Source organism: Rhinopithecus bieti, unplaced genomic scaffold, assembly GCF_001698545.2.
Source record: "Rhinopithecus bieti isolate Rb0 unplaced genomic scaffold, ASM169854v2 scaffold_30965, whole genome shotgun sequence".
Taxonomy (NCBI): domain Eukaryota; kingdom Metazoa; phylum Chordata; class Mammalia; order Primates; family Cercopithecidae; genus Rhinopithecus; species Rhinopithecus bieti.
Window position 1 is genome coordinate 481,312 of NW_016813425.1, and position 14,589 is coordinate 495,900.

General features: G+C 42.7%; 1 protein-coding gene across 8 annotated transcripts in view; it reads left to right on the plus strand.

Annotated features, from left to right (window-relative positions):
- CCNY (cyclin Y) overlaps positions 1-14,589 on the plus strand; it is a 322,018-nt gene that overhangs the window by 297,306 nt on the left and 10,123 nt on the right. For all 8 annotated transcript variants that reach the window (XM_017848398.1, XM_017848399.1, XM_017848394.1 and 5 more), the window contains one exon: positions 3,713-3,879. In XM_017848398.1, coding sequence (XP_017703887.1) covers positions 3,713-3,879 — 167 coding nt within the window. The remainder of the gene's footprint in view (positions 1-3,712; positions 3,880-14,589) is intronic.

The window sequence follows — 14,589 nt, forward strand, 5'->3', positions numbered from 1 at the left end:
TTAAATATTTTTTATTTTTTTTTTTTTTTTTTTTTTTTTTTTTGAGATGGAGTCTCTCTCTGTCACCCAGGCTGGAGTGCAGTTTCACAATCTTGGCTCACTACAGCCTTCACCTCCTGGATTCAAGCAGTTCTCCTGCCTCATCCTCCCAAGTAGCTGGGACCACAGGCATGTGTACCATGCCCAGCTTATTTTTGTATTTTTAGTAGAGATGGGGTTTCACCATGTTGGCCAGGATGGTCTCAATCTCCTGACCTCGTGATCTGCGCACCTTGGCCTCCCGACGTGCTGGGATTAAAAGTGTGAGCCACCGCGCCCAGCCAGGAAAATATATTTCCCATTCATTAAGTGGAAGTGGATCATCATAAAGGTCGTCATCCTGGTCGTTTTCTCATTGAGTAGGCTGAGGAGGGGAGGAGGGATTGGTCTTGCTGCCTCTGGGGCTGTGGAGGCAAAAGAGGTGGAGAAGGTGGAAGGGAGGCAGGAGAGTCAGGTGCATTTGGTGTAGCGGTTAACGAAAATATCTGCATATTAGTGGATCCACACAGCTTGAACCTGTGTTGTTCAGAGGTCAACCGTACTTTCTTTTTAGGATTTTTACTTTGTCTGCAGTACGGTGCCCTGATCTATTCTAAGGAACATCTGATAAGCCATAAAATCCAAGTTTTAAGATTTAAAAAATTGCGATTTCATTATTAAAGCACTGAATACAGAACAGTAATCTTTTTAAGCAAGAGAACCATTAGTCATGGATGTTTTCATTCAGCAAACATTTGGGTGCCAAACCCCCCACCCCTCACCACGCCAAAATCCCCATTTCTCTGGAAGAGACCGAGAAGAGTCTGACCTCCCCCTCCCCACCCCACCAGTTTCTCAGGGGCTTCACAACTGCACCTGGCAAAATAAACCACAAGGAAGTTTCTGGTTGTTTTGGGGAGCATTAGACCCTCTTATTCTGTCTGTGGTTTAGGGATGAGGGTTGGGGGGCTCTGCAGAGGAGCTGGTCAAGCCACGTGACCCTACGCTGCTTGTGACCCTGCGCTGCTCATGGCCCATGACCCTACAGTGCTGGTGACCCTGTGCTGCTCACTGATGGTCTTTTTATCCTTTATCTGCCCAGAGTTTTGCTTCCATTAAGGATTGTTCCTCCCTCCCCTTCTTCCACCCTGTCTTCCCTGCCACTGCTTTTGTCCCTCTACCCTTACTCCCTTGCCCTTCTCTCCCTGGCCTCCTCCCTCCTGAACCCACCATGCCTGCTGCTTCTCCTGCCCCACCACTTGCACAATAGAATCCTTGATCTTCCAATTTAATGTTTTATTGTGCAAGAGACCCCTTCAGTTTCCTTCTCATATGCCCCATATGATGTTGTAAGCCTAGTTTAGGCACTTGCAAACACAGCTTTGCCTTAGAAGTTCTTTTCCAAACTATTACAAGACTCAACAAGAACACCACATACCAGGTTTTACTCCTCCCTCTCTTTTGCTGCCCCTTTATCCTGTCTCCAGCCCTTAAAATGGAAGGGACCCTCCAGTCTCAGGCCCAGCCCCTCCTTTTCTTAGTTCTTAAGCCTCCCCCAGGTCCCTTGCCCCTGGCTTTGCTCTGTCTGCCTGTCACAGACTCTCAGACTGGCACCCCAGTGCTGTCTTCTTGGAGCTCCAGACCTGTGTGTTCACTACTTATGTGGCATCCTCTAGGACATTTCAAGACAGAAATCACCCAGAGTTAGGCCTGCGATCTTTTACCAACCTCTTCCTGCCCAGTGCACCCTGTCCCAGAGAACAGCACCTACCTAGCTGTGCAAGCTGGGAGCTGGGGTTCTTCATAGCAGTCCACCTTCTGTGGTTGTTGGGTCCCCTCACAGGCCTTGTGCATTCGCATCCCGTAAGAGGCCTCTCCCAGTCAGTGTTAATTACCCTTTTTCTCAAGAACTTCCTAAACTTCATTAAGATGTCTCAAGAACATCCTAAAGAAGTAACAGGTGTGAATTCTTCCTTTTTAACACAAAACAACAACAAACCTTTCCCATTCCATTTGGGAATGTTGGTATCATTTAACTGAAAATAATCTATTTTATTTATGTATAAATAAATGTGCCTTTTTGCGTTTTGCAATATTTAAGACTTTATGGACCTTATATACTATGAATAATTATAACATTAATAGGTTTTATCTGCAAGTTCTTAAAGCATAGATGATGTCTGTTTAATTTTGTTTTTTTTTTCTGATACATTTTCACTTTGCAAATGCATTTGATAAAAACTGTAGTAGTAGTTTCATAGTTCAGAGAAGTGTTAAGACATACTATCAATAATAAACAGTTTTACTATGGAAACTAAAAAAGACATTCTTACCTCGTGGCCCAACTTACTGGACTTTATAGATATTTCTGATGTCTGTCTTCAACCTAAATTCTGTCAGTTTAGAAATCCTGTATTACTTGGTTTTATTTTCCAATCATTTTAATGATTTAAAAATAGGTATATAAAATCATAATCACAATGATACATGACTTCACACCCATCAGGACGACTATTACCAAAACAAAACAGAAAAATAAGCAGTGTTAGGGAGGATGTGGAGAAATTGGAATCCTTGTGCATTGCCAAAATGTGAAATGGTGCATACTGTGGAAAATGGTATGTCAGCTCCTCAAAAATTGAACATAGGATTACCCTATGATCCAGCAATTCCACCTCTGGGTATGTACCCAAAGGAATTAAAAGCACGGATTCAGACAGATGTTTGTACACCAGGGTTCATAGCTGCATTGTTCACAATAGCCAAACGGAGGAAACAGCTCAAATGTTCATTGACAGATGAATGGATAAACATGATGGGGTATGTGCATACAGTTGAATATTATTCAGTCTTAAAAAGGAAGGAAGTTCTGACCCATGCCACAACATGGGTGAACCTTGAGGACATTACACGAAGTGGTAATAAGCCAGACAGAAAAGGACAAATATTTTATGATTCTACCAATATCATGTGCCAAAAATAGTCAGATTCATAGAGACAGATTCATAGAGTATGGTGGTTGCCAGTAGCTGCAGAGAGGGAGGAAGTGGGGAGTTATTATTTAACGGGTGTAGAGTTTCAGTTTGGGAAAATGATAAAGTTCTGGAGATGGCTGGTGGTGATGGTTGCACAGCCGTGTGTCAGGTGAATGTGGTAACCACCACACTGCAGAAACAACACAACAGTGTGAATGTACCTAATGCCGCTGAACTGAAAATGGTTAAATGGTAAATTATACGTTGTGTATATTTTACCACAGTAGTTAAAAGATAGGCTTAACAACTACATGTGTATCTACAGTTACCTCAAAACAAAAAGCTTAATTTTTAAAAACCTACAAACAAACAAACAAAATAAGTGTATTCTCTATCCTTTCTGTTGGAACATTCATTAACATGTATGGATATCACAGTTGACAGAGTGAGAAATTAGCCTGTGCTTCCTGGAATTGGTTCCTCCACAGAGTCTGTTTAAGATCCAGCTGCACCCACATTGTCCACTGACGGAGTGGGACTTTTAGCCCATGTTTCATCAGACTCATTGAGCCCTTTGGCCTTTTCAAAATAAATATGATTGGGTAATAAATTCCCATTTAAAGGTGGATATGATACATAATATTTTAGCATTTCTTGAGGTGTGCTGGTGTATAGGAGAAAACAAATCACTTAGCTCTGGCATTGTCTTGTCTTCCCAGGTGTACCTTGAAAGACTTTTAACATATGCAGAGATAGATATCTGTCCGGCCAACTGGAAGCGGATTGTTTTAGGGGCGATCCTGCTGGCCTCCAAGGTGTGGGATGACCAGGCTGTATGGAATGTGGATTACTGCCAAATCCTGAAAGACATCACGGTGGAGGACATGTGAGTAGGGGGACAGGGGCAGGTGGCCATCAGAGTCTTGGCCAGACCATTTGGAAAGAAAGCTGCCTCCTTTTTTAATGGTCTGTATAGTGCAGAACGAATGCATTTGACTGAATGTTGTGAGCTGGTACCACGGGGGCATGGCTATGTAGTATTACATATGAAAACCTGCATTTCTCATTATGTGGATCATGGACAGGTAGTGGTGACACCTCCAGGTTTTGTGAAACTGGTTTACGGAAACTATATTGTAAGCAAACTCTCCTTTAATTAGAAAGGTGTGGTCCAGCACTGATAGCAGCCTGTGATGGTTTATATTTGGGCTTCGTATCTCACTGCAGACTGATCACAGAGAGGTAATGCCCCCATACAGTCCTTTGTAGGCAATAAGCCAATCCAAAAAGCACAAAAGCTAAAATATTTTATATTTTTGTTTAGTTTCACAGAGAAAACATCCACTTCTTTGTCATGTTTTGCAGGCTCAGTTGCCTCAGGTCATCCTTGTGTCCCGGGGCTCCCACTTGCAGCATGAACACAGCTCATGGAGGGGCATCGGCCTTGGGAGGCGTGGGGACTGAGAGCTGTCCACTCCCCTTACTCTTTGGGCAGTGTCAGGGTTTCTCAGATGGGCTAGTCTTCAATTTAGGTGAGGATTATTAGTAGGACACCTGCAGACTCTTGTCTGGGGGAGGAGTGGAGTCTCTATGGACTGGGAATCCAGGAACTGAGTTCAGAGCCCTTGGGGAAGAAGGAATTGTAGAAAACAATTAGCTAGCACTACTTGACTTACAGTTCCTTATGATTTATAGTCACTTCTGACATTGTTGCTAAAATTTTTCTCATATGTTTTGTTTGGCAAACCAACTCAAGGTGTCTTTAAGCTGGATGAGGTTACCAGCTCTGTCCCAGTCTACACCCACATCCCTGCCCCCAGTAATCCTCAGATGCAGGACCTTCCCAGTGCCTGTGACAGCTACCACTGCAGGGGCGTCCCTGGGCTGCAGACTTGTGGGCATGTGGGTTCTGGAGTCCGCAGTAGCCTAGGGCCCTCCTTGCCTCCAGTTACCAACTCCCTGGGCACCCATTGTTGTGGTGGCCTTTGAAGTATGCTTGTTTATGTTCTTAGGGCATTTGTTGCAGAGCCTATTCCTGCTGCAGACCTATACAATTTCATCCTGTGTCTGCAGTTCTCTTATTACATAAAGTAAGAAACACATAAAGAAGTTTTTTTTTTAAATCAGAACTATATAGTAAGAAAAATAAAATTCTTGACTATGTTTCGTGGTGAAAGCAGCTACTAAAACAGTTGTCATTCATATCATAAAGGAGGTGGACATTTGGGTGCAAGGTATAAGAAATTCTGGCCCGTTTTCTTTATTAGGGATTATCTTTCCTCAGCTCCTTGGTATCATTTGACACTGACCAGCACGTCACGTGATGACTTCTGGCTGTCCCCTCCTGTTAGATGGTACATGACCAGTGACTTGGTTTAGGTGGTGCCCAGGTTCTGTGAGAGCACAGAGGGTCCCCCCCCCCCATGACTAGGTGTGTCCACTTAAAGCCAGAATACCTGATGAAATTAGACTCAGTCTTAAATATTTTGATTTGTATCCTAGCTGTATTTGTAAAAGGAAGTGAGAGACAAACACGAATTACAGATACCACAGAAGCATGAAAACAAAAGAGAACAGAGAAAAATGATCAGTGAAGAACATTAGAGGTGTGGAGGAGATGCTTTTTGTACTCTTATCCTTAGCCCACCAGGTTTAATTCACTAAAATGCCAGCAAACTGAATTTTCGTGGAAACTTAGGATCAATGGAAAATCCCCTTAGTTTGATTTAAAATTTTGAGGAAATGTTTATAAACTGTTTGTCGGGAGGTACACATTACTCAGTTCATGCACATGTCAGTTGAATCCTCTCAGCACTGCTGTGACATGTATACTGATGTCCATGTTACAGATCTGGATACTGAGGCCTAGAGGGGGTCAGTAATGTCCCAACAAAAGAACCAAGTGGGGAGGTTAACCCCCAGCTGATGAGGAAAGGCTCACCTTTCTCAATCCCAGTGAACATTATACAGTGGCCAAATGAAAATGATGTGTACTGGTCCCCAGTTACGAAGATGTTTTAATTAAGGGCATGAAACATTAATTTTTACTTTTTCCTACTCTCCTTAAATAAAAAGATAGGAGGGTAAAGGTAATTTGGAATTCTAGGTACTTAGGTTGTATTCATTGAAGGTTTAAATTCAAGTCAGTAAAAACCAATTACCAGGAATTTATAATCACAGTAACAACAAGAGCAGCAGCAGCTATCCTATATTGAGCACTTCCTTGCTCAAAAGAAATGACTTTTCTGTGTTAATTCACATCTCACATTTATACATGAGGCAGTACTATTATTTCCATTTTACAGATGAAAACGAGGCACTGAGAATTAAGATGCCCAGGTCACTTGACTAGTAAGTCAGTCAAAATTTATGTTTCTTCTCTTCTAAGCAATTGGAGCTACAGTTGTTTCTTTATCTAATACTTAATAAAAAACAAAAAAACTATTTTTTGTAAATCAACTCTTTTTCTACACAGAGAAGTTAAAACAGTTGGCCAGTGTTCATTCAGCTGAAATTAACTTAATATCAAGAATTGTTTTGATAATGATAGCCTTAATATCTGTTCTTTTGATGGGCAGTCAATAGCTTAAACAATTACACATTATAATAAGGTTGGATTTTTTTTTCAAGTGCAAAATAGTAATAGTTACTGTACTGAGTGAAGCTGCTGCTTTACTCACTAAGATTTTGAAAGAATCAGCACTGTGGTTAGTAGAATAGTAGGATTGATGTTAAAATTCTGTTCCGTATTTTGTCCAAAGAAAATTGATCATTTTTTAGCCTGCTTTTTGTCTTTTTTGAAAGCTATTGGTGCCCAGGCTACCCTGTCACCATCTGAGCCACTGGCTGAACCTTAGTGACTCATGCAGCATTTGATCAGTGCCCCGCATGCCTGTAGCTGGGCAGAGGAAGGAGGCATTCAGGAAGCCCTGATGTTTCTAAAAGGTCTGACCATAAATAGTTCTCCTGAAGAAACTCTGGAGTGCCACCTTTTTCCACTGCCCTCTGCCAGGCTGGAGAACAGATCATGGGGAGATGCAGCTCAGGCACCCTGTGCTCATCTGCTTTCCTTGCAGAGCTCTGAGGACTGAAGGCCCAGAGTAGGCAAAGTTGTAACCCAGCCAGACTGAGTCCTTGCATGTTCAGATTCTTGCATATTTTATTCTACTGTTTGTTTTGAGAGCCACTGTGGTCCATCTACAATATATTGTTTACTCTTTGGTTATATGATGAACACACTATAAGACTCTATATGTTCTCTGTAGAAACGCTGATCAAACAATCACATATATGGATATTTGGGGAGGGATAGACACGTTTTCCCCCTGCCAGAAGATTGGAGGGAGCATGGAGCTTCCTTCTGATGGGGTGATAGCCAAAAGGATCCTCTGAACCACACATTTACAGTTCCTGATTATGCAGAGGTACTTGGCACAGTTGTGTCTCCATTTCTTTCTGGAGGTGACAGCCAGTGACCACAATAGCGGAGGTCTTTATACATTTTGGCCTGTTTATCCCTAGAAGAAGTTTGAAAAATTTTATATACCCACTACATTTAAAAAAAAAAAAAAAAAAGACAGAGTTTCGCTCTTGTTGCCCAGGTCAGAGTCCGATGGAGTGATCTCGGCTCACTGCAACCTCTGCTTCCCGGGTCAAGTGATTCTCCTCAGCCTCCTGAGTAGCTGGGATTACAGGCACCTGCCATTAGTCCTGACTAATTTTTGGTATTTTTAGTACAGACGGGTTTCACCATGTTGGCCAGGCTGGTCTCAAACTCCTGACTTCAGGTGATCTGCCCGCTTCGGCCTTTGTAGTTGACATTTGAAAATGTTTATCCCAAGTTTTAGTCATTGTAAAGGATGTTATTTGCAATATATTTTATATCATAGGATTTTAAAGTTAAAAGTATACACTGGAGACTGAATATACCAGAGTAATACGAAACTCACAATTACCTATTTTCTTAGAGGTGAAAATTTTACATTGTTCCTTTTTCTCCTTGAACTCATTATTTTCTTTCTAGTTTCCTCACACATTAGCCTCTTCCTCAAAATTCTCCGTTCCTCAAAAGTCTCCTCAAAAATATACATTTAAGTCAAAATTGCAGTAGTGTTTTCTGGATGATAATGTTCTAATTTATTAAAAACACTTTCAGGTCCGAGTTGTCATTAGTACACAGTTGATTAAAATATAGACATACTAAGGCTGGGTGTGGTGGCTCACACCTGTAATCCCAACACTTTGGGAGACCGAGGTGGGTGGATCACTTGAGGTCAGGAGTGCAAGCCAGCCTGGCCAACATAGTGAAATGCCGTCTCTACTAAAAATACAAAAAATTAGCTGGTACTGGTAATGCTCACCTGTAGTCCCAGTTACTCAGGAGGCTGAGGCATGAGAATCACTTGAGCCCAGGAGGTGGAGGTTGCAGTGAGCCAAGATCGTGCCACTGCACTCCAGCCTTAGCGACAGAGCAAGGCTCTGTTTTATATTTTTTTAAAAAGTCAATATAAATTCTTAAATATAAAAAGCAAAACCTTATGGGAAATAGATCTCTTAATGAGATCAGTAGTTTTTTCTTTCATTAGTTTATATTTTTGTGTATGATGATTATTGAAACCAGGCTGAGCATCAGTTTTATTCCCCTTTCCCTTTTGCCTCTTTAGTGTGAGTTCAGAGCACATGTTCAGATGAGTGGGTGAAATTTTCAGGAGTTTTATTATAGCAGTGTCACTCAAGTCTTAAAACACTTCTTGAATTTTATGTTAAAATTACACAGCCATCTATTAGTAAAGGCTATTTAAATGAGCCTACCAACCCCTACTTCAGTTTGTTGAAAGCAAAAATTGGAAACCGTCCAGGTAGCCTGTCATTAGAGCCATTCACTTTCCCAGCACATGTTGGGATATAGTCCCTTTCCTGGGCTCCTCAGAGGGTTTTCCCCCTGAGACAGTGAACCTTAGTAAGGGCAGGTGAGCAGCCTGCCTTTCCCTCCCAGGGCAGGAGAAGAGCGACTGGGAAAGAAGAAGCCAGAAGGAAAACCTGCGCACACAGATTTGTTCTCCAGCAAGTCAGTTTTAGGAGAGTGAAATGAAAGTTACAGATCTAGAAATCTCTTTCCTAATGCTGTGTTCTCAAGCATGCTTAGAGACACTTTCTGTACTGTAAATTGAATGCATATCCCAGCTTGAAGTCCAGAGTCCCACTGAGTCCTGTAACAGATGCTATTCATGATATGGGCTGAATTGTCTCCTCTAAAATAGATGTGTGAAGTCCTAACCCCCAGACCCTCAGAATGTGACCATATTTGGAGATATATTTTTTAAAGAGGAAATTAAATTAAAATGGGGTCATTAGGGTGGGCCCTAATCCAGTATGTCTGATGTCCTCATAAGAAGAGATTAGGACACAGACAACACAGAGGGACGGCCATGTGAGGACACAGAGAAGGTAGCATCTGCAAGCCAAGGAGAGAGGTCTTGGAAGAAACCAACCCCACTGACACCTTGATCTTGGACTAGTAGCCTATAGAATTATGAGAAAATAAATTTCTGTTGTTGAAGCCACCCAGTCTGTAGGACTTTGTTACCTGTGTTAGTCTGCCGCCCTAGCCGACTAATACAGATTATGGTACTGGGAAGTGAGGTGCTGCTGTAGAAAATACCTAAAAATGTGGAAGTGGCTTTGAAAGTCAGTAAGGAATAGAGGCAGGAAGAGTTTTGAGGTGCATATTAGAAAAATCAAAGACTGCCTTGAAGGGATTGTTGGTAGAAATGTGGGAAATAAAGGTGCTTCTGGTGAGGACTCAGAAAACAGGACAGCTGTAAAGAATGCCTCTACCATTGTAGATGCATTCACATGTCATCATGAACAGAATGTTGTTGGCAGTATGAATGTCCAGGGTGCTCATGGTGAGGTCTCAGAAAGAAGTGAGGAGCATGTTCCTGGGAGCTGGAGGAAAGGTGATCCTTGTTAGAAAGTGCCAAAGACCTGACCAAATAGTGTTCTAGTGTTTTGTGGAAAGTAGAATGTTTAAGAAATGAATGTGGATGTTTTAGCCAAGGATATTTCCATGCACAGTGTGGAAGGCACAGCCTGGTTCCTCTTGCTGCTTGTAGTATAGTGTGAGAGGAGAGAGATAAACAGGAGGGATTATTCAGTAACAAGGAATCAAATCTTCTAGCCGAAGATTTAGAAATCTCAAATCTTCTAATCTCAGTTTATCCATATGGCAAAAAAAATGGGAAAGTGTGCTCTGGAGGCAACACAAGGTATGGTAGGACAGCATTTGCTAAAGAGATTACAGATGTGAAACATGGATCCAGTCGGCCATCTCAGCAGAAGCGCTGCCGGCTTGCACCCGAGGGCCCAGAGAGAGGACAGGTGAAGCAAGGCTGTCATACTCTGGCATTCCACAGGCCAACAGAACTGTCTGGCATGACGTGTGATATCCTCCAAGGAAAGGGATGAATGATCCTGAGATGGTACCGAGGCCAGCAAGGCTGCCACTGCCACTGTGGGCCCAGCAGGCACAGCCTGGAGTGAGGCTTTTTCCTCCTTGGCTCCAGGGGGTTAGGCCAAGGCAGGGCTGGCTTCCTGGGGGCCAGTGATGGCACATCAGCAGAGAGAACTGCTCTCAAGTCTTCGATCGCTGGAGCTTGCCCTGCTAGATTTCAGGCTTGCTGGACACCGTGACCCCTTTCTTTCTGAGTTTTTTTCTTTCTTTTGGAAGTAAAGGGGATGCCTGTCCTATGTCCTATGTCTGTCCTGTGCCTGTGCCGCCATTGTATTTTGGAAGCAGGTCACTGGGTCACAGCTGGAGAGGAATTTTACCTTAGGATGAATCATACCTCAAGCTTCACCCATACCTGATTCAAATGATATTTGGATAGGATTTGGGACTTAGAGATGGAGCGGGAATGAGTTAGGACTTTGGGGCTGTTAGGATGAGGTGAGTGTGTTCTGCGTGTAAGGTGGACATGAATTCTGAAGGGCACGACGACAGTGTTGCGGGGCTGAACTTTGGCCCCCTCAAATTCACATGCAAAGCCCTCCCAACCCCTAGTTTAAGATGTAACCATGTCTGGAGATAAGGTCTTTAAAAACCTAATTAAATTAACATTGGTTCATTTGGGTAGGTCCTAACCTAATATGACAGGTGTCCTGTAAGAAGAAGAGATCTGGACACAGGCAGCAGACAGAGGGATGAGCATGTGAGACTCAGATGGCCACCAGCAAGCTATGGAGAGCAGCCTCAGGAGATACCAGTCTGCCAACAGCTTGGACTTACAGCCACAAACTGTGGGAAAAAAATTCCTGTTGTTTAAGCCTCCTAGCATTTTCATTACAGCAGCTCTTACAAACTAATACACCCTGTAAACTTTATTAAAAGAAGGAATTAAATCCGTATTCTAGGAGCTGCTGGGGATATCTGTGGACATAGATGCTGGTGGACCTAGAGGCTCCAAGTTATTTTGTGGCACCCACACAGTAAATAGATTCACTATTAGAATTTTTAGAAATGAATGCTTCATTCAGTCTTTCCCAGTAAAACCGTGTGAGCTCTCAGGAATTGGTGGAATTGGGCATCACTTGGCTGAATGGCTGAGGGAAGATCATGATTCCTCGGTAGCCCTTTATGGGAAGAGAAGGCAGCACGAGGCTCATTGGAAGCTGGGGGCCCTGTGCCAAGATAAAGATGAGCAGAGGCACTGCCGGTCAGTTCCTGGTGGACATGAATTCTGAAGGGCACGACGACAGTGTTGCAGGGCTGAACTTTGGCCCCCTCAAATTCACATGCAAAGCCCTCCCAACCCCTAGTTTAAGATGTAACCATGTCTGGAGATAAGGTCTTTAAAAACCTAATTAAATTAACATTGGTTCATTTGAGTAGGTCCTAACCTAATATGACAGGTGTCCTGAAGCATAGCTTCAGGAATAGAGCTGATATGACACAGCCTGTAGAACAGGGGCCTGGACAGCCATCCGAGCTATACTCCCTACCTGCAATGCCTTGGATGAGCAATGGGTTCCTTCCGCAAATCCCATTTGGGTGTCCCAGAATAGGGGAGGTGCATGCCAGGAGCCTGTCATTCTTGGCACGCTATGGAAGTCCCCAGGATGCTAGAATCCTTTTGTTCTACCTCCCAAGTGGGAAAAGAGTCAGTGGCTTGGGCCTGAGGGTGGGGTGGGAGGCGTTTGGGCAGGAGAAGTCTCAGATCTCCTGGGGTTGACTCCGTCCTAGCAAGGGCTGCCCTGCCATACTTTTCTGTAATCCCGTCACTCAGAATATTGCTAACATTTTTATTATATAGAACTTCCCAGTGTTTACATAGATTTTATTTTTACAAAACTGGGCCCATATTGTACGTGCTGTTTTAAACTTTTTGCCATTTAGCAGTGTGTTAATCTGTCTCAGTTTCCTGGCAGAGGCAAACAACTCGAGCTTTCCCTTGGAGCTCCTGAGCAGGGAGAGGGCTCACAGGTTTCAGACGGAAAGCTTTTCAAATGGGGTTTTTGTTAGTGCTTGTTCTTCTAGGTACCCTTCTTCGTGGCCTCCTGTGTCCCAGCTTCCTGAAGTGACTTTCCTGGTATTTTTGACCATAGGCTAATCTCCTGCTCAAGAATTATCCAACAGTGAGAACTTGACTTGGAGTCTCCCCATGTACCTTTGGACAGAGGGGTTCTGGCTTGGAAGGCAGCTGACTGTGTAGCTCCGTGTCTGTGGGCGCAGGCTGAAGAACACTGTACGATGAGTGTCACTGAGATTTGCAGGCAGAACAGTCAGGGCACCAGGCCATGTGGATAGTCACCAGCACCAGTCAGATGTTATCTCTAGGCCGACCTCATGTGGGAAGATGGGGCCAAAGGCCAGCCTTTCTCCCACTCTCACCAATAATCAGTGGTCACAGCATCAGGCCAGCTTAGAGCAAGAAGTGGCAACCGCTGTGGATGGGGAAAGGACGATGAAATTTCACCGTGCAGAGTTCTGTAGGCAAAAAGCCTGTAAAAAAAAAAAAAAAAAAAAAAAATTACACCTCAGGGTTTGTCTGTTTGTCTGTTTCTTGTTTTTGTTTTGCAGTGTTCCTGTGTCATTTTCATGTGTAGACAAATCCAAATAAGGAGAAATCAAGTGACTTGTCCAAGCATTCATGGCACAGGAGGTCACAGAGAAAGAACTTCAGTTCCTCTGTAGATACCTGGTGTCTGGGGTTTTGTTTTTAAATTGTGGTAAAATGTATGTAGCACAAAATTTACGATTGTAGCCATTTTTAAGTGTACATTTCTGTAGCATTAAGTACATTCACATTGTTGTGCAACCATTAACCACCATCCATCTCTAAAACTCTTAATTTTCGCAAACTGAAACCCTCCCCCTGTTAAACACAAACTTGCCTTTCCTCCTTCCTCCAGCTCCTGGTAATCACTGTCCTACTTTTTGTCTCTATGAACTTGACTGCTTTCGGGACCTCACGTAAGTGGGATCATACAGTCTGTGTCCTTCTGTGTCCGGCATATTTCACTTGCCGTAATGTCCTCAAGGTTCCTCCATGTTGTAACGTGTGTCTGAATTTCCTTTCTTTTCAGGGCTGTGTAGTGCTGCCCTGAGGGTGTGTGTCCCGTTTGGTTTGTCCATTCATCCACCCATGCACACTTGGGTTGCTTCCACATCGGGCTAGTAGGAATGGAGGCTGTAAGTGCGGCTGTGCAGATACCTCCTCAAGACTCTGCTTCTTGTTCTTTTGGGAAGTGACCCTAGTTTCTAGAAAAATAGGCAGCATATTAGATGCTTTTTACATCATTTTAGAGTTCTGTTTTCAAGTTGCTGAATTGCACCAAATTGGTTTTTTATACAGTGTTGATCTATTTTGAATATTTCTGAAATGTGCTTTTTGTTGATCAATTTGAATATATTTCTTTTTTTTTTTTTGAATATATTTCTTACAATGTTTTACACCAAAACTGTTTCTTCATAGTTATCTAAATGCTGATAGTAAATCCATCAGGCCCATTCTTGGCATCACATTAGTTTTCTGATAATTTATCACATAGCAAGCTGCCAGTGTCCCTGTAAAAGATGTGCTGCTGTAGTTTGGAAATTCAAGTTTTGGAAATTATTTTTATTTTCGAAATCTTTAGAAAAAATTATTTTCAAAATCTTTAGAAAAAAATTCATTGTTTGATACAACAGCTCTAAAATCTGTTTCCCCAAAGCTTAACCAGAAACTCAAGCTTGAAGAAAGGTTGGTCTGTTTTCCAGGGAACCCTGGGAAAATGCTGCCTTGTTCAAAATCAGCTTCCTTTTGACTTTGCTCATAGTGTCTGCCTCCATCTAGAACCATGGTGTCTGTATATCATTTTGGGTAGGATTATCAGGCTGTTCTCTTAGAATACTAGGACTTCTTAGCATTGGGAGAATACGCTCTGCAGTGACGCCTGTTGGCCACCAGACGGCGGTGTGTCCATGGCAGCTCCCAGATTCACCTGGGATTTGCTCCTTGGACGTTTATTTTTTTATTTTTATTTTTTTTTTATATTTATAGTTTTTATTTTATTTTTTTATTTTATTTTTTTTTATTATACTTTAAGTTCTAGGGTA